Below are 19,313 nucleotides of genomic sequence, written 5' to 3' on the forward strand. Positions count from 1 at the left end.
CCACCCCTGCTCTACCCCACCCCTGCCCCTACTCCAACCCTTCTCCAAAGCCCCAGCCCTGCTCCTCCCCAGCCCCGCCTCTTCCCACCCCAGAGGACTGCAGCAGGGCCAGGCCTGCACTCACCGGCAGCAGGAAGTGCAGGGACCCACCCCATCTGCGCCATTGGTAAGTGCTGAGGGGTGGTTCCCCCGTAGCCCCCCAAGCCAGCTCCCCCATGAAGGCCTGGGGCCCCACACACACACACACGCCGCAGGTGGGGTGCATAGGGCCCCAGAATAGCTAGGGACGGCCCTGGGAGGAGGCCCTGTGTCTGTGCAGTGACCCAGTGTCAGGTGGCTCCTTAGCAGCAGCTGCTCAGGGCTCATAGGCAGCAAAGTGTGCACAGATGCTAATACTGTACAGTCTGGAATTGCACTGCTCCTCTGGGGATGCTGCATGGGAACGGAAAGGGGAAGCTGTCTGGACCCCCCAGCCTACTTCTGAGCCATTCCAGTCTCCACATTCTTCCTAGCGCATAATAAAAACTGAGCAAAGGCCTCAGAGCCTAGCTCATGCTCTGTGAGCAGGGTATGGGAGCTGCTGCTGTGCACAATCTAGCTACAGGCAGTGGAAGAAGCTGCCCTGCACACTTGTTCTCAGAGCTGCCCCAGTGACCTACAACTGCCAGGATTGTGGGTAATTTATGTGCATTTACAAAATCTCCTGATTGCAGCCAGTCCTGCTGGCTGTCCATTCCAGTGGGGTTGGAGTGCGCAATAGCAGTGCTAACTGGGCAGCCTTGCTCTCTTTGGATTCTCAGCAGCCTATACTCTGAGCTGCTCACTAGTATAATGAAATGCACGGCTTTCATTCCTCTCCAGCACTTTATCACAATTCCTGGTTATTTGCACTGCTGTGGTGTGACAGGCAGCATCAGGGCTCCATTGTGCTGGGCAGTGGGCACGCATTTGGGGAGGCATTTCTCTGCCCCAAAATGCATACAGTGTAATTGGAGAGAAGACACAACAAGTGATGGAAGATTGAGCAGGAAGTCTAATCATTCTACATCAGTCTCATCAGAGTCAGGGCCAGAGGTTTAGGAGGCACCTCTGATTCCAGGGAGCCATTTGCAGCATTCATTCTGCCCTCCTGTTCCAGGAGCTAGGAATCTCTGAGCAAGAGATGAAAAAAGATGCCTTTCTGATTGTACTAGACCCTGTCATTAAGGGTCCAAGTTTTTACTTTTTCTGCATCCACAATCAAGACTGGCTTTTCCAAGGAGCTGGGTGAGAAACCTGGCCACCGACTTTGCTGCCTAAATGAGAAATGAGCTGTTTTGGAAAACTGGCTCTAGCTGACCCGCAAGATAAATGTTCCCCTTAGCACTGGGATCTCCTGCTCGCTGAGTTGCAGCTGAGTATGTGGTAGTTGGGGAGCAGCGATCTGGTGAATGCCTAACTCTGCCTGGTCTCTCACATTCACCCCCTAGCAGACGGATATTTCCAAGCACTGCTGGTTTCTGAACTCTGGGCACAAACAGAATGACTTGGCCATCTCACTGGGTGCTCTGGGCTTTCCTGTAGTTCCTTTAAAATCTAACTGAAATGGGATTCTCTCCCACAAAGTGGGATTGAGCTGCTGATTTTTCCTAGGAAGAGCGATGCTGCAGTAGGAGGACCTGGAGAGCTGGACAGTGTGAAAAAACTACAGCTCTCTGGAGGACACATGGTTTCTAGCAAATGGTGATGACTTACTACACTGTCTTTGACTCCTCAGCATTAACACCATCATGCACTGTTTTAGTAATTCCATCTCACTAGTGGCCTCGCATTCCAGTGTAGCACAAAGTGGGCAGTAGGCAGGGTATAAACCCCATGTGCGCTGCTTTCTGGCTAAGCTGCGAATGGATTCTGCTGTTTGTTTTGCAGAAGTAATGTCCAACCGAATGGAAGGGATGATGACATCTTACACACCACTTGCACCACCACAGCAGCAGATTGTAGCAATGGATCAAAGCAGTTATGGCACGGACCCATTCCAGCAAGGTCTTACCCCTCCACAAATGCCAGGAGACCACATGAACCCATATGGTAAGGCTCTCCACTTACCACCGCCTTGGGAGCAGCACTTATCTGTGTGGCAGTTCAGACTCCAAAGGTTCAGCATAGTGATTTATTTTTTCAATATTTTTTCTTCAATTTGTGCTAGAGCATATACTGAACCAGCATCGTTTTTATTATTATTTATTTATAGGCACAAAAAATGGGTAGGAGAAAACCTGTTCCAGACTCTAGACACCCTTAACAAATATTTCAAAATACAGTTCTTAGCAATGACTAATCCAGCAATGTTACCTCTCCCCCTGCCCACGACGGAGTCAGCCAAGAGTGACCAAACAGAAAATAAACAGCACCAGAACCCCCTCCGCCCACCCTCACGGTCCTTCCCTTTCCCCCAGAGCTCAGAGAAAAGCAGGCATTTTGCAGCATGCTCCAACAGAGAGAACTAATCTTGTGGTCCCCAAATGCAAAAATTATCATCTCCATAAACGCCCTCAAATTGTATGCTGACTCGTTAAAGAGCAGCTCTTGTATTGCTGCGAGATGTGCCAGGACAGAATATTCCGTACGGGACCAGGAGTGGCTCTACACATTTCGCTGCCCCAAGCACGGCAGCATGCCGCGGGGGGCACTCTGCCGGTTGCCAGTCCTGTGGCTCCAGTGGACCTCCCTCAGGCATGCCTGCGGACGGTCCGCTGGTCTCACGGCTCCACCAAAGCTGCGGGACCAGCGGACCCTCCGCAAGCACGCCTGCGGGAGGTCCACCGAAGCTGAGGGACCAGCGGACCCTCCGCAGGCACGCCACTGAAGGCACCCTGCCTGCCGACAGAGCACCCCCCGCAGCTTGCCATGCCAAGCACATGCTTGGCATGCTGGGGCCTGGAGCCGCCCCTGTCCTGGACTTATACTCTCTGATCTAAGACAATTACTGGCTTCTACCCATTTCCCACTCACCACATCACATGGCCAGGTGTAACCAAATGGCACCTTTTACATGGTACTGCCAATGCTACACGAATTTAAAAAGCGTCATGACTGGTACAGGACTATTACAGTCTGGCATTTAAATCTGATTTAAGAGGATTTTTCAAACTGTGTTAGTGACCGTGTAGCCCATCATGGCTCAGTTATGTCACTTTAACTTCTATGAAGTATGGGCACATTGGTATTGAGACGGATACACAGCTCTCTCAGTAACACTCACTGGAGTGACATGCATGCAGCAGGAGGAAAGCAGACTCTGCTGTGTGCAGTTGTGTTAGTTGCAGAGAGGTGCATGCACACTGGGCAGTTTGGTAAATGAAACAGAGGAGTCTGAATTTCAAGTGTAGTTCATAAAGAAACTTGAAGCCCAAAGGAACTTTGAAGGGATCGGGTTTGGTGGCTAACATTTTGCTCGGCTCACTCAGTGAGTCTCCACTAGAGAAATGATCTGTTCCTCAAATCAAACACAAAGAAATACAATGCAACCATTTCAATTGAGTGCCACTGGAGCACTTTCTGGTGCCCTCCCAGGTGGACAGTTGACATTTCAGCTGCGAAAGGAGATAAAAGGCAGTATTGTCTCTGTTCCAAAACAAAACTCCATTGCATTTGCAGATACGACTTTTACTACATTGTGTCTGGGTGAGGAACATTTTTTCCCAAAGAGCCATTTCCCCTTGTCAGCACTGGGGGCCTGATCCTGCATTAATTGACTACCCAACATTTCTGTTGTGGAATGCAAAGTCCCAGCTTTTGAGGAGCATGTGATTCTCCCTTCTCTCTGTTGGTTGTCTGCTCATGTCAATTAGAGAAGAGTTTTTTATGTGCTGGAGACAGCAGCGTAAATGAAGCGCTTGCAGATTTCCTCCTTCTGTGCAGCATCAAAGCCATCAAAACAAGTAGAATTTGATCTCCAGTCCCTGTTTAAAGAGCAGAGCCTTGCAGAAAAGTTATTTTATATTAGCTTAGGAAAAGAAAAGAAAACGTATTAGCTTTTACTTTCACTTGTAACAGACAATGTGCCTCAGAGTGCCTGAGAATCCTGAATCTGTCTCTCTCTCTGCACAGAACCAAGCTTAATATGTACATTTTGTTTGCAGGAAACGACTCCATTTTTCACGATATCGACAGTGATACCTCTTTGACTAGCTTGAGCGACTGTTTCCTTGCCTCCTCAGAAGTTAACTCCATGCAGGCTAGAGTAGGAAACCCCATTGACAGGCTGTACTCTATGCAGAGCTCATATTTCACCTCATGAAAATAATAATAATAAAAAAACAAATAGCTGGTGTATCTTTAGCAAGTGACTTTTTGCAGAGCAGACTCTACAGCCATATGTTGCCCAGCTCTTCCTTCACAGTGACTCCTGCCGCCTCTGGACTGCCACGAGCGTTTTTAGGAGGACCATATATTAAATCAATCAATCAACCCACCAGTCCCTCAGCCCTCCTCCCGCATACACATCCTCAGTTATCCAACTTGGACCAGGCCACGAGAAAAGCATGGGACGATGGAACACCCAGCTCTCCAGCAGCCCTTGGTTTGGTTTGAACTCCACATTGTAAAGGAAAAGACGGTGTGAAAAGCTCAACCTTTTTCCTCCTTTCTTTCTTCCTTTCGTTTGGATAGTTAACCTTTTTTTTAAAAGCCACTGATACTGACATCAGTCGACCATATGACAAATAAATCAAAGAAACTGGAGCCTCCTCCCCTTTCTTACTGCATGACTCATACTATGTTGTGGATAAATTGCCATTTGAACTGTGAGAAGTTAATGTAAATGTGACGTTCGTTCAACATTTGTTTCCTTTCTACACTTTTTCTACATAACCCTCGCTCTGCTCCTTAGTTTATAGCCCTTATACCGTATGATACTTAGAAAAACTGGTTAACAAGAAACCTTGTGGAGAAGCCAGTGATTTCATAATTGAAAAAGGTCTATGACCCTGGAGGGAAGCTGCATGTTAGGGACAGATGCATTTAGATTAGTATTAATCTTGAATAATTAAAACAAAAGGTGCTTACACAACACAGAGCTTTATTTAATTTTTAATGTGTGAAAATAAACATTTACTTTTATTTGTAAGAAATTCAGTGCCAACTTTCAAGCCTAGCCTGTGATTGGCAACCACGTGTTGTTCATTCTGTTCTGTTTATTTAGGTTTTGCATGAGACATAAATGTGCTACACTCCATTGTCCATCTGGAATAAGTAAGACCTCCTTTAATTAATTTTCTTCCTTTGTCAAGGAAAGCGCAGGATCTAAAATCCTAGCCCAGGCCCTGAGAAATGTCCTTGAAATGTGCACCAAGTGACAAAGAACACAGAGAGCATGAGGCTCTGTCATGAGCCTGAGCCTGATCTCACTTATGCAAGTTTCACACTGATAGGACTCTATTGCCTCCAGTAGCTGCTCTAGACCTATGCTAGCGAAATGGGAGGAGACCCGGGCTCATTATGCAGAGATAAAGAGGACTGTCTCAACAGCCCTTTTGAAGTTTGAGCAGCCATTATAGATTTTTGTAGGGCATAAAATATGATACATAATAATATTGTAGTTATAAATATTGCCTGGAGACAATAATTATCAGGTGGAGAGCCAGACAAATATGGCCATGTCTTAGTGAGGAACAGTGTGGCAAGGTAATAGAAGTAATGATAGGGTGTGTTCAAAAACGAATAAAGACAGGTGAGGAGGGAAAAGTTAGGCATGTCAGGCCCATTCTTAAATAAATACATTCAAAGCACTGACCATACCAGCGAAAACCAAGTTCAGCATGCTGGTTAATTTAACTCCTGGTGTGTAATGTATGGTGCAGGCTCAGGGGCTGTAGTCGCACAAGACACAGTGCACTATGCAAAAATTCTTAAGCACTCAGAGGTGTCTGGCCTAGAGCCATGAGGCCCTCCAGGCCACTTTGATGGGCCACAGGCAGCAAAGAATATAACAGACTCAACAGCCTAGTTACATTGGTGGCAGTGTACATATGTTCCAGTTTCCTGGGATAATAGCACTGCCTGCTCAGCATAGGTCCCGGCTGTCATGGGAGCCTGCCCATGACAAGTTAAGCACCCTTTTCTGAACCAGAAAGGGCTACTTCTTGCATCCCAAACAGGTGACTACCAAGCAGGGCAAGAAAGAGCTGAGTCAGCCAAAAAAGGACCTGCATTGCTCTGTGGCAAATGGTAAAACTCATTTGGGACACAGATTTAGAGGGCAAGAGAGCACTTTTTACATCACTGGTGATTATTAACTCTCCCCACTTCACTAAACATGAGGAAAACAGGGCCACATCCCATCCAGGGGTGGCAAAGCAGACAAAGGTCTTCATTCCAAACAAGCATAGGTGGAGCTCAGAAACCATCTTACGCCTTTCTTAAAACCCAGCTTCCATGGCCAGGAGAAGCACAAGCATTTGCACCTTGGTGAGGTGAGGAAGGCTCCATTGGGAAAGGAAGTCTTCATATCATGCAGGAGAGATGGCACGGCTGGAGGTCTCTCCTCCGCTCTGCTGCCCAAGACAGGCAGAAGGGCCCTCTCTCTTAAACACACAAACACACACCTGTGTTGCTTCATTCTTTCTATTCCCTCCAGCCCCCTGATGTTCTGGGCTAACAAAGCTCAAGCCATCCCCTTTCTATTGCATGTAGCTCTCCTACCTCGAACGGGAAGTAGCCCAAATTGCAACCTGCCAGTCTCACAGCAGTCACAGGTCAATCACAACTGCACGCATTCTGGAAAGCCCCTTTTATCTCCTGGGGGGGAAGGAGGGGTGGCTTTACCAGTTAAAGCAGGGGCTTGTGAGCCCATTGGATATCTTCTGCCAATTGGGAGGAAAAGACTTTACTACCTTTTTTCTCACTCAGGCACCACCAATTTTTTCCCTTACACTGTGCCAAAAAACACCCCTACTGACAATAGCTGGTATCTGAAAGAGCTCAGGTGACCTGGATATTTACATTGTATTAGAGGCCAGAATTTGAGCATTTCTCATGTGGTACATTGGAAACATTTGTAACTACCCACCTCACAAGATTAATCCAACCCCCAGCAAATATCGCTTTTCTCAGAGCAGGAGTGTCTTCACAAGCTCCAGCCTCTGATGTTTATGGCATCTATACACCATCACAGGATCCCACCAGTCAGACCTCCTCTTCTTACCAGTGCAGAATCAAAGGCCATAATTAGTGAATGTTGAGACTTGCCTGAGCATTGTAATGTGCCCCACAGTCTGGAGACTCCCCTGCTCCATGTCTACCTCTGGTTCTGGGCTGGATGTTGAAAAAAAATCCACTTCCAAGAAAGGAATCAGCAAGCCCACCTTGGCGCTCAAGTATCAATAACCCTTCTGCTGCTCTTTGGATGGCGCCTCGGCATGTATTGGAATGTAGGTAAATACGCTCGGCTGTGCCTTTGGTGTGTTGAATGGCAATGCTTAGCCGTTTGTTCCCCTAGTATGCTCTAGGTGGTACTAAGGACATTGTACATACGATCTCTTGGCCAACATGGCTAACTACATTTCCAGTGCTAGAGTGCAGTGAAGCCAATCAAGAAGGGGATGCACTTTTAAAAGCATGGCCAGTCACTTCGCGCAGGCCAGTGATATCTGGCAAAGGCCAAAGTTCATTAAAGCAAAATAAATGTCACACTTATTTGTAGTACGAATTATCCCACAGGAGCGTGATCATTGTGGTTTTAACCCGGGACCTGCAGTAAAATATTATAAAGCAACCTCTGACCTTTTTGATTTCTGGTTGACTCTTGTATTGTCAAGGGAAATGTCACTGATCAGGTGAAAGTAAAATGTGTAATGGGCCATACAGCAATAATATCTTACACTGCGTCCCATTGATAAATTCTTGCCCCAAACTCTTAGCATCTGGCACTTTCATGGAAACCACAAATGGTGATTGTACATATGGGAGTTTGAAGGGTCGAGGTCATGACAGCAGTTTATTACATGTACCTTACAGTGATAATTCTCTCTAGCAAATTAACCTCTCTCTAGTATAAATACATCAAGTGAGCGCTTCATGGCATTTCAATCATGCTGTTTTGGCTAAAGAAGGAATACTTAGGCTAAAGCGGTGACAAGATGCAATTAACTAAAAGAAGATTGATTAGGTTTGTGTTCACGCAATAATATTTAACGGAAGGTTATCATAATGTGAACATGCTAAATGATAGCTTCCTTGGAAGTCTGTATTGTGCAAACGATCAATTCTGTGCCCAGAAGTGATGCTAGCATACTGCAATATTTTCCTGCCATCAGATGAGGTAACTGATTGATGCAGTATTTAGCCCTTGAACTCACAGACCAGCACATGCTTTAAACCTAGTAACTAGCGTGTTTCCATTTCATAGTGTCACTGCCAATGGAAGAATTCCCCCACAACGTGGAGCTCATCTCAGGCCTATACTAACCACAGTCTCTGTATGACTCTCAGGAGAGGGACTTACTTTCCATATAATTGGCTTTATGGTGTTAAATATGTTTCATGCCCACCAAGTAGAAGATAATTATGGTGCCGTCAGTAAAATAATTTTTGGTTGCCATCCAGGGCAAGCGCCAGGGGTTTTGCCACCCCAAACGGCGGGGGGGAAAAAAAGCCATGATCACGATCAGGAGCACTTTGGTGGCAGCTCCACCACACCGCTGCTTTCTTCTTTGGCAGCACTTCGGCGGCAGGTCCTTCCCTCTGAGAGGGAGCAAGGGACCCACCATCAAATTGCCACCGAAGAGCCGGACGTGCCACCCCTTCCCCTTGGCTGCCCCATGCACATGCTGCGCTGGTGCCTGGAGTCGCCCTGTTGCTATCTCTAAGCTGAAACATGTCCCACAAACCTTTGTCTTTTTTCTTCTTCAAATGCCTTGTCACCAAATGTGTCACTTTCTAAAGCCCACTTGCTGCTAGTCATGCACAAGGTGTTAGCTGCAGTATGAACCTGTTTCACTCTGCTCAGTGTGCAGTGTGACTATTGCCAGCCTCAGGAGAGGCATTCTCTGAGAAGGCCAGTGTCTGGCTGTCAGCAGCAACGTGTCCACTCTGCAGCACAGTCACTGGTTAGAGAGGCACCTTCAGCTTGGTAATGCCTTGCAGAGTGCTTGATGTAATTCCACGTCCCTTTCCCTACCCGGGGCAGGATTCTTCTCCACCTTTGCTAATGATCAACGATATTTCAAGTCACACCCCTCATTCCGCCCAGAGTCCCATGGTCTCTGCTCCTGATGGCCAGATGTTCCATTCAGTTTGTGACATCACCAGAATTTCCATGGTAATGTCATACTAACTCAATAAGACTTCACTACAGGACCCAGGAGAAAGGGATGCTTCATCCAACCACAATAGTTGGTCACAAGAGCAAAAGGAAAGTGAGGACACATTAGAGATCACATCACAGCCACAGGACTTGGCGCCAGTTCCAGGGTACACAATGTTACAAAGTTCCCATGTGCTTTACATCTCTAGAGCCTGAAGTATTTGGGAGGTGTGTTAATGAGCAGCTGTCATTGTGTGTCTAAGTCCCACTTTAGTGTGCCCTCCTCTCCTAGCACAATGCTGCTGTATGGCACAGAGAGCACGAATAGCACATCCACAACAACTTGAATTCAGAGCAAGTTAAGTACTTAACCCACCATTCAGCAAGGTACTTCAATACAGGCTTAACTTTACGCAAGTTCTTAAACCCTGTTGGCTTCAACGGGATTCAAGCATGTGTAAGTGCTTTGCTGAATGCAGGGAGATGACTCCATGCTTAACTCCCTTGCTGAATTAGGGCCTTACTGAATAACTTGGTAACTGCTAAGGAAAAGCACAGAATCATAGACTGATTTCCTGATTCTACTGCAGGCCTTGCTGATGGCACAGCATGGCTGCTCTTGGGTCTGCCCAATGTTGTTTCACTTAGCAGTGACTGTGAAGGGACTTCCAGCTACTTTGCAGTGGGAACTCTGTTTTTAAGTGGACACCCTTTTTTAGCTGTGTATGGCTGTATTACTTGTATATTTATATAGTCTGTATTTATGTTACCAAAATGTAGTATTTTGTAGCTGTCTGTTACAATTTGTTTAACTTGTACAAAATATGCGTATGCTCCCTCATACTTAACCACCTTCCTTTCACAGTAGCTCCCTGCCCCTTGCTCTCTGTGTTGGTAACAAGCCACCAGAATGTGTGTAGATTGGATTTTTTTTATTTAATTACTTGTCATTGTTAAATTATTTATTAGTGTTTTTTAAATTTCATTTCACTGCATTTTTTTCCTGCCACTGTCACCTGGCAGTTAAGGTATATGAGATTCTTATACATTGCGTTTCTGCCCACGAAAAAAAAGAGATTACATTTCAGTATATTTGTAAATAAAAGCAACCTGTAAACAAGCCAGCCATCTCCTCCGTGTGCAGTTTTTATCTCTTTCGTTGCAGTCGATGTGTGTGCAGCATGCACTGTGTGTGTAAGTGCAGTATGTATGGTGGACAGGGGCACTGTGTGTGTAAGTGCAGTATGTATGGTGGACAGGCCAGGGCATTGTGTGCTCATGTGGGAATTGATGGGGAACTCGCCACCCTTGGCGTAGCATTTGACTCGTACCCTGTAGCTAGTGCAAGTTTCCCTCACTCTTCCCTCCACCATCATTTGCAGAGCCCACCTGTTGGCGCAGGAGGGGAATGCTCGCTCCATGGATCCTGGTTCTCAGGCTCTTTGATGGGACTGCCCTGGGATGGGGGCATGTGTTGTGGCCGCATCCATTAGGTAACCAAACTGAGCCAACTAATATCCTTGGCCTGCTGTTCACTGCAACAATGGGGCCTTTTAACACAAACATCCTGGCCAAGGATGGGTGCCCGCTGTCACTTCTGGTGTCTATGCCACAAGCACTGGACGTCACTCAGAAGTCGTTGGTTTTTCTGATGAACGTATGGGAGAGAGGGGAAGGTGGGAGCCCAGCTGGCTGGAGAAGAGGGATGCAGTCTGCACCCTAAAGAGAGAAGAAAAAGTTCTATCTTATTGTCCTAGGAGCAGCACAGTGAGGATCCCTCTTGCCTCCCCCAGTCAGATACATCCAGCCTCTCAACAGGATCAGGGTGCCCAGCTCTGGTGCAGCCACAGCTTTACATCTTGAGCTCTCCCAGGCAGACATGCAGCATGCGCACTGGGGGGCACCACGCTCACATGGGCCTAACAGAACTATCCAATGGAATCCAGGGGGCGATGGCCTGGCCAGGCTCCACACGGCAGCATTGCAGCTCTGAGCAGGGGTTTCCTGGCGAAACCAGCGTTGGCTCTAGTCTGGGAAATAGGGACAATGGCTGGTGCTGGCAATGCAAGTGAAGCCGACACACACACCGTGTCTCGCTCACAAGTACCAAACCCGCCAGCAGCCCACTCTGCTGGAGGGACAGGCCTGGCAGTGCACCTGCGGCACCATCGATTGGGGCAGTAGAAGTGAATTTAGCCCACATTAATAGGAGCCATCAACATTATTCTACAGAAACTATTTTAGATGGAAAATTTCATTTTCAGTTAAATGCTTTCCACACAAAATTTAGGTTTTTATAGAAAAAAATGGAAAGCCCCCAAATTGGAAACTTTCCATCCAAAACCTTTTGGCTTTGTAATGAAAATGGTCAGTGTGACAACAAAAAGTCACACCGTTTCCCCTGGAAACCACACCCTTGTGTGACCCGCTCAACATGTCAGGGACAGAGGTGGCACAGCAAGTGCAGTCGCTCCAAAGCGACCTCATTCCAGGCTCAGCGCAAAGGGGATTGGCTGTTTGGGCCCGTTTGGAATCCTCTCTCCTGATAGCAATGCAAAGTGGGTGGGTGGCGGTTCTGGGACTGTTCCAGCCCATGGCATAGAGCTGCCTTGTTGCAAAATAAAAAGTGATGTCGCCCTGGAACAGGAATGTAACACGAGAGGCAGAGTCTCTATGAGAAAAAAATTATCCAGCCCATTACTGCCCGGCACGCTTTGGCCAGTCTCCTAGGTAGGGTCTGCTCCTTGAGCTGCACTGGATAGAATTTATTTACAATCTGCAACAGTATTTAATGAGCCAGGTTAACAGCATTCGCTCCACACCCGCTTGGCAGGCACAGCATGTTGCTGTCAGTCCCTGCAGTGCAGTGCTCATGTTGGAAACAAAGTACCAGTCTTCTCAATGCCTGGACACAATTCCTCTCTGCTGCCAATTCTGCCAGGTCTGTGCAGGTAGCACACACTTCCCAGGCTGCTGGAGAGCTCAGGCAGCTCATGGCTGCACACACCTGTATGTTTGGATGGTCCAATGGGGTTACTAGACTAAATGGTCCAATGTGGTTACTAGAATGGCTACAGCAGCACACAGCGTAACTTCAGGGACTCACAGCAAAAGGGGCTAAGAGCCGCGCTGCTGTATGTGAGTGCTCAGAAATGACTCTTTCCATACATGGTACTTTGCAAGCTCCCCCCCAGTGTAACTAAATCTGCAGTTGGTGTTTGAAATGAATGACTCACAGCAGAGCTCCCAAGACTGGAAGTCCAGCTCTATGCCATGCAGAAAGGTTTGTCAGCCGGGGTTTGTTAGTTTGCAAGCTCTTTGCCCACGTGCAGTAAGTGGATGGACAAGCCAGGTCCATGGGGCTCCCAGCATCATAACTGGTGAAGTGAAGAGGATTGATCCCAGCTTTTTTGAAGTCTTCAAAGTCTACTGGGACATCTGTTGAACTCAAAAACCTTTCTATTGGCGGTGCCTAGCTGTGGGGTCACATCACTGACAGTACCTGCTCTCAGGAAAGTAACAGTAACTCCAAAGCGATTCTAACGGGCTCGTCTTAGAGTATAATTTATTCAAAGAGACCAACATCTTAAGGGCATGGCCATACTATGGGTGCTACAACGACACAGCTACCCAGTGCTGCAGCTGTAGCGCTATACTAGAGACACTTCCTGAGAGATGGGGGTTTCTTCAATGTTGGTAATCCACTTCCCCAAGTGGCAGAAGCCAGTCTACACCAGGGGCTAGGTCCACTTAGCTACAGCTCTCAGGGCGGCGAGGGTGTGAATATTTCACTCCGCTTCCCCTCCCCGACCCCCGACACATAGCTAGGTCAATCTGAATTTTAAGTATAGACCAACCCTAAAACAGACAAATATATGCACATGGTCATAAAACAATCAGATTAGATAGAACGATAGATTAGATTCATGACCGATCAATCTATTGATCGATTGATCTATTTATCTGAGTGAGTGAGGTTTGGTTTGCTCACATCTAACTCTCAGTTGCTGATCTCTGGGATGAGGAGGCACCATTTCTTTCATGCTCCATGCACTTTAAGACACAGCTTCAGTGTCTTTCTTTCATTTTTATAACTAGGGGGATGTCACTTGAGGGCTGTGAAGCCTTCCCCACCTCAGCTTGGAAACTGTGAATACTTTGCCAGACTCTCTAGTTCTGAGGTAACTAAATATTAATACAATAACATTGTACAATAACAAACAGTTAGTGCTTTTTTCCCCAATATTTCTACCCATATAGATGCCCATATAGCTGCTACACTTTGTCCTGCTTTCCCCCCATCTATATAACTCCCTCTAATGGAGGGCAGGATATGGCCCAGCGTTATGCTGAGAACTCAGCAAATTTACCTTTATTGCTCTGAGTCAAATACCCTTTTTCTTTTTGCCGTTTGGCTCCAAATTGCATCATCTCCTCCTCCAATGCTTGCTATTGGTGGAATGTCATTGAGGAAAAATGAATTGCCATTAGCAATTGGTTTCACCCAAGTCAGAACTAGCTGCTCAAATATTCATGCTTTGTGAGCATCCAATATTTATGAAGGAGAAATACAGTCGCCCTCAGCGGTTTCTGACTCTTCCCAAAAAGATACGTAAAAGAGATTAGCAAAAGGGAAAAAAATGATGATTAATATATTTGAGGCTTGGCATTCTGCATTGTTTGTGTTGTGTTTGCTCTTTACTGTCAGTGCGACAGAATGAAGCCTGATTTATATGACACAGCTGTAGCAAACAAAAGGAGAGGAGAGCAGGGAAATGGCTGGGGGTAAAAATGCCAGTGCAAAGGGCTAAGGGCCTGCACCTGGGTCCTGCTTCCCATGCTGCCGACCCCCCTCAGAGCACCTTGGACAATCAGATTATCTTCTGGACAGAGGAGTTCAAATGGGCCTTCAAAAGATTTGTCTTAATAATTGCTGCCTTATCTTAACTCCTGTTTTTTTATCAGCCAAACCGCTGCTGCGAGGCGGATCCTGAGGATAAGGTGCTGTCACTCTTCATTATTATTACCTCTGATAATGAAAACACATTTGTTCCTCTTTCTGTAGACTTGGAAATGGTGTCACCTAATGAACATCTGCTGTTTTATCGGTATTTTTAACACAGTAAAAGTAAAATGATAGGGATAGGCCCTACTGTCTACAAATAACCATACAGTAAATGCTGCTAAATAAATAGCATTGCTCCATTTTGTTCATTTGTACTCAACTGTAACCAATTGTTCTAGTGAGAATTAATCACATTTTTACATTTACAGAAAATTCTTCCTTCCTTGATATTAAATTTTTTAGTTATCCCCACAATGTGCTGGTTTCTCATCCATGAGGGAACACAATAATTATCACTAGTACCAGCAGGTAAATTGTGAAATGAGAACACTGACAAACAATGTACATTTTTCTTTTGCACATCAGAAAACAAAACAATTCTGTTTGAAATCCCATTAGTGAATTTGGCTCATGATACTTATCAGACAAAAGCCACAACAATAACTTAATTGCCTGACTTTTCTTTTACATTTTCAGAGCTAATTTTGAACTATTTGCTCCAGACCAGTCCCTAATTGTTTATAATGGGGAAAGTGAGGATGCTGCGCTGAGAAAGAATTCCATAATTTCTCTCTCTCACTTATCCCTGCCCACATGAATCCACACCCCGGCCGATCCACCTCCTCGACAGTCAACTGAAAGATTCCCATTGACTTCAGTGGGACTTGGCGCTGAGCCTCAAACACCAATATCCCAGTCGATAAGGAAATAGCACCTGGTCCGTGAGTTTCATTCACTATATCTTTACTCTGGCCTAACCTTCAGATTCACCATTGCACTGTGTGACGGGGCCTGTGTAAGACGTTTCCTAAGACACTGTGGAGCCCACTGTACATCTTCAGAGCCACAGGTCAGCCGCCATGAGAGGAAAGACAATAACATGCAGGCGGGAGTCATAGCACTGAGGTAATTTGCTCAGGTACAGCAACTCCTGTCTGACCTAGCACCCTGCCAACAAGGAGGCATGATGTTATCATGAAGGGAAGAACCACTGGGTTTAAACAATGAAGACTAGGCCTCACTAAAGAGATGAAAAGGCTCATCTCAACTAGTATTCCGAGCCGTAATCCCAGAGTGTGACAAGGGTGTTGTTAGAAGCTGTTGCGGTGATTCTCTGGGTCTCCAGTTCTCCTCTCTCGCTGGTTTTACACTGGGCAAGTTTACACGACAGCGCTATTTCAGTGCAGCTGCACCAGTGCAGCTGGGCCACTGTAGCACGTCTGGTGAAGATGCACTAGGCCGACAGACAGCGGTCTTCAGTGAGCATAATTACTCCAGCTCAGTGAGAAGCTGAAGCCAAGTTGGCAGGAGAGCATCTCCCACCAACATAGCACCAGTGTGGACAGCACAAAACTTGTGTCGCTTGGGGTAGGGGGAGTGGGGGGGCTTTTTCACACCCCGAGCGACATAAGTTAACTTGACTTAAGCAGTATGGCATAAATAATAACAAATGTATTGCCAGTAACCAGGCCAAGGTGGAGTTACTGTCTGCCATTGTCAGATAGACAGACAGAGCACTAGGACGAAGGGGGTTTGAACATTTTTCTAGACGGATCAGAGAACTCAAATGGAAAGCAGCTTCTCTTGCTCACCCACTCTGAGAGAAAAACAGAAAAATCAGAACATTTTACGAACATTAATTAAACCTCATCCCAACCCTGTGAGGGAAAATAGCATATTTATATCTCTCCACCAGGGGCTCACCATACTGTGGGGTTCCAAATTCCAAATGCAGTGTTTGCTCATCTCACTCCAGCGACTGAACACTTGTTGTGAGATCGTGTGTGTGTCACTCGTTGTTCCCGTTTACTCCACTGTCTCCGTGGAAGAGATGCTCTCATGTCCTATAGTAACTGAAAGGACATTGCAGCCTCTCAGTCCCACCAAAAGATGGAAATGGAATCAGAGTGCCTGGAAAATTTCCCATTGCACCATCCTAAAACTTTGCCAGGAACTCATGCTCTAATGATGAGCATGAAACCAACTGCCATCCTGCCAGAAGCACAGTGACAGGAGAGGCCCGGGGGCCCAGGCCTCCCCTCTCCTGGCCAAGCTCAAGACAGCAGTGAAGTGGCTCCATGGCCAGCGACCTTCTGCCTACATAGGTGGTAACAGAATGGGGCATCCACATCTCCACCCAACAGAGGAACACTGCCAGAGTCCTGGTGCTGTAGGCTGGGAGGTTGGGAGGGGCCCTCTGGAACTTTCCTGAGCCCCGTACACTGGGTGGAGCAGGAGCGGGGGGGCAGGGCTGCAGCTCTGCACACAGCAGCCCCAAGTCTGGGAATTTACCCTCCCCCTTTACATGCAAACCTCCTCTCCCTGCACGCTCCTTTGCCACATGTGAGCATATAGGCCATGTTGTCTAATGCTTTTCCAAGGAGAGCATTTCACAACAGCAGCCTGTATAATTATCATGAGGAACATGGTGTATGAAACACATTTTCCTTTTATACACCCATTTTGTAATTACCATAGACCCATCCCACCCCCCAGGGGTGTGTGTGTCTGTGCGTGCATGTGCGTGCGTGTGCAAGTGCACGTGCCTGTGTGTGTGTGCATGCACACATGTTATGCGATTATTAACTACCCTCCTATGGCAGTTACAGACAGCAAGCACACGTTCACATCCTCCAAAGCCTCCTTTGTTATTACATTACCAGTGCTATTGACTCAGGTTTGCTTTCATTGTTTAACTTGTTGCAAGTAACTTGGCATCCCACACATCAGGATGAGTAATTGCTGATCTGATTAGCCAGCAGTATACACTGTATGTGACATATTCCCTCACACCTGGGCTGTCAGATTGCTGTTGATAAGGTGCTGATAGTTAGGGCATGAAAGACCCCAGGTGAACGACAGACATTCTCTTAATCTTCTCTTTACTGCAAGGCATTGGACTAAAACCTTGTGCTCTAGGCCTGACCGGAGAAGTCAGGTAATAAGGCTCCCTTTGGCTGCAGCCTTTCCTACAGGACACAGCAATGGGATCCTGCTTAATGAAGCCAACAAAGCATATACAGTTTAAAACCTCACAAAGATGAGGGAGATCCCTAAGCCTAAAGAGGGAAAAGGCCCTGAGCACTCTTCACTTGGCCATGGATATCAGAACGAGGCAGCCTCCAGGGACCACACCAAGCATTGATTTGTCCTGATGCAGCTTCCGATCAGTGCAATCCAGACACTGAATCAGATCTCTTCCTGCACCGTCCCTCCAGATTTTCTGTATCACTGGATTTAATGAAGGAGCCTGAATTGACATCCTGGCCATGCTCCATCTACCTGATCTGTCTCAGTTTCCTGAGGCTGGATTAAGGAGTAGCCTTCACATTTACATTTAGGCACCTAAATATACTTGAGGATCTGAGCCTAACTCCCATTGATCTCTGCCTTGGCGATCCCCTACATTTCCTCCCTCCTTTTGTTATTCTGCAACATTTAGCAAACAGGATCTCAGTTCACTCTCACTCTGACCCTGATTATTTCATGTGCTGGAATTCTTGCAGTTACATGTCTTATTCTTGAGAATATTGCCATCTTCATTTTCTCTCTGCACCTTTCCCTTGCTCATTAATGCACCATTAGTTAGCGTTTGCTAAGTGCTTTGAAGATGAAAAGCGCTAAACAGGTATGAAGACTCATTATTCTGGTTATTAGAAAGGTAGAAGCAGTCTAGGACTCGCCTGTGCCAGCATTTAATTATGCTGGTGCACTTTTGATAAACAGAGTCTGCGTCTGAATCAGAGCCTCGCTAGACACACTGTAATTTTCAATCTCTGCAACGACGCAATCAACAACACTAAATACTCTGCACCACAACACAGACAAGCCCAAGGGCTTCCGGTTCCTGGCATATCTGCATTTGAACTGAATTTCCATAAACCTAACCAATTTTGGTGGAATTTATCACAGAAATTGCCCATTTTGCTTGTTTCTTAATCTTCTGAAACTTTTCAGAGGCCTTTCAAGCTTCAGAAGATTCCTGCAAGACAACTGGACCATGCATAAGAAAGAACAGGCTTTTGAAATCTAATCTTCTCCAGCTTAAAACAGAGAGGTAGTGCTGTGCTGTTGACAGTGGGTCTCTGAAGACTTTCAATATACTTTTTATTCCATAGCTCTGGCACCACATAGGAAATTAATTCAGTGACAATATTTTCATTAGATTATAACCCAAGTTCTCAATCTTAGGCACATTTGTATGCTTGTAATACATTCTAATTACTTGTAAAGAATAAGTCTGTGTGCTGGTTGGTTTATTGAATATATTAAGTTAATGAATAAATAAATTTGTCTCCATGCTGGAAATACCACTCGACGTCAAAGCTTGCCGCAGAAGGAGGGAACCAGAAACAAGTTTCATTTACAGTGTTGGTAAATGATATTGTTTGTATTGTAGGCGGATTTTCTGCCCCTCCTGTGAGTGATGAGTGAGAAAATCACCCCATTTCTCGCTAGCGGCAGATGGACCGTTTGTAAGAGTGCATTACGGCTTTTTGAAGTTAAGTACGAGTATCTCTGCACCCCACGCTCTCCCCTCCCCCAGATCCCAGGAATGCGCCCTCCCTGGGGAACTGCCTGCTGTTCTGTTCGCCTACCCTGCACAAAGAATGCACAGCAGAAGGTGCCACCAGCAGACACATGCATCTAAATTCCCACTCCTGGGAAAAAGCCTCTGAATTTTGGACCATGGAATATTCTTTGCTTTCGCCTTAGGGGCTTTTTTTCTCTTTGAGAGAGAGAGAGAGAGAACATCTGTCAGTTTTCATTACAAAATGTTGAATCTCTGAATGAATTTCTGCCTGGGACAAGACCAATAGAACTCTCTGTTTTTCTCAAAGGATGGAAATGAATCACTTTTGCGGGAAATACTGAGTTTTATGAGTGGAATTGATAGGATCCCTCCTCCATCAAATACACACACTCAGCAAGTGAAAGGCAAGAGTTTCAGAACCATCCAGC

The 19,313-nt window shown here is 46.3% G+C and overlaps 1 protein-coding gene and 1 long non-coding RNA gene across 2 annotated transcripts in view; both read left to right on the plus strand.

Moving 5' to 3' along the window:
• Nucleotides 1-5,541, plus strand: part of LMX1B (LIM homeobox transcription factor 1 beta) — a 130,418-nt gene extending 124,877 nt beyond the window's left edge. The window contains exons 6-7 of the mRNA XM_032769261.2: nt 1,909-2,070; nt 4,125-5,541. Of these exons, the coding sequence (XP_032625152.2) occupies nt 1,909-2,070; nt 4,125-4,282 (320 nt within the window). The 3' untranslated portion in view covers nt 4,283-5,541. The remainder of the gene's footprint in view (nt 1-1,908; nt 2,071-4,124) is intronic.
• LOC142045894 (uncharacterized) overlaps nt 1-19,313 on the plus strand; it is a 503,229-nt gene that overhangs the window by 171,628 nt on the left and 312,288 nt on the right. The gene's annotated exons all lie outside the window — the stretch shown is intronic.

This window comes from Chelonoidis abingdonii, chromosome 24 (genome assembly GCF_003597395.2).
Source record: "Chelonoidis abingdonii isolate Lonesome George chromosome 24, CheloAbing_2.0, whole genome shotgun sequence".
Classification (NCBI taxonomy): Eukaryota; Metazoa; Chordata; order Testudines; family Testudinidae; genus Chelonoidis; species Chelonoidis abingdonii.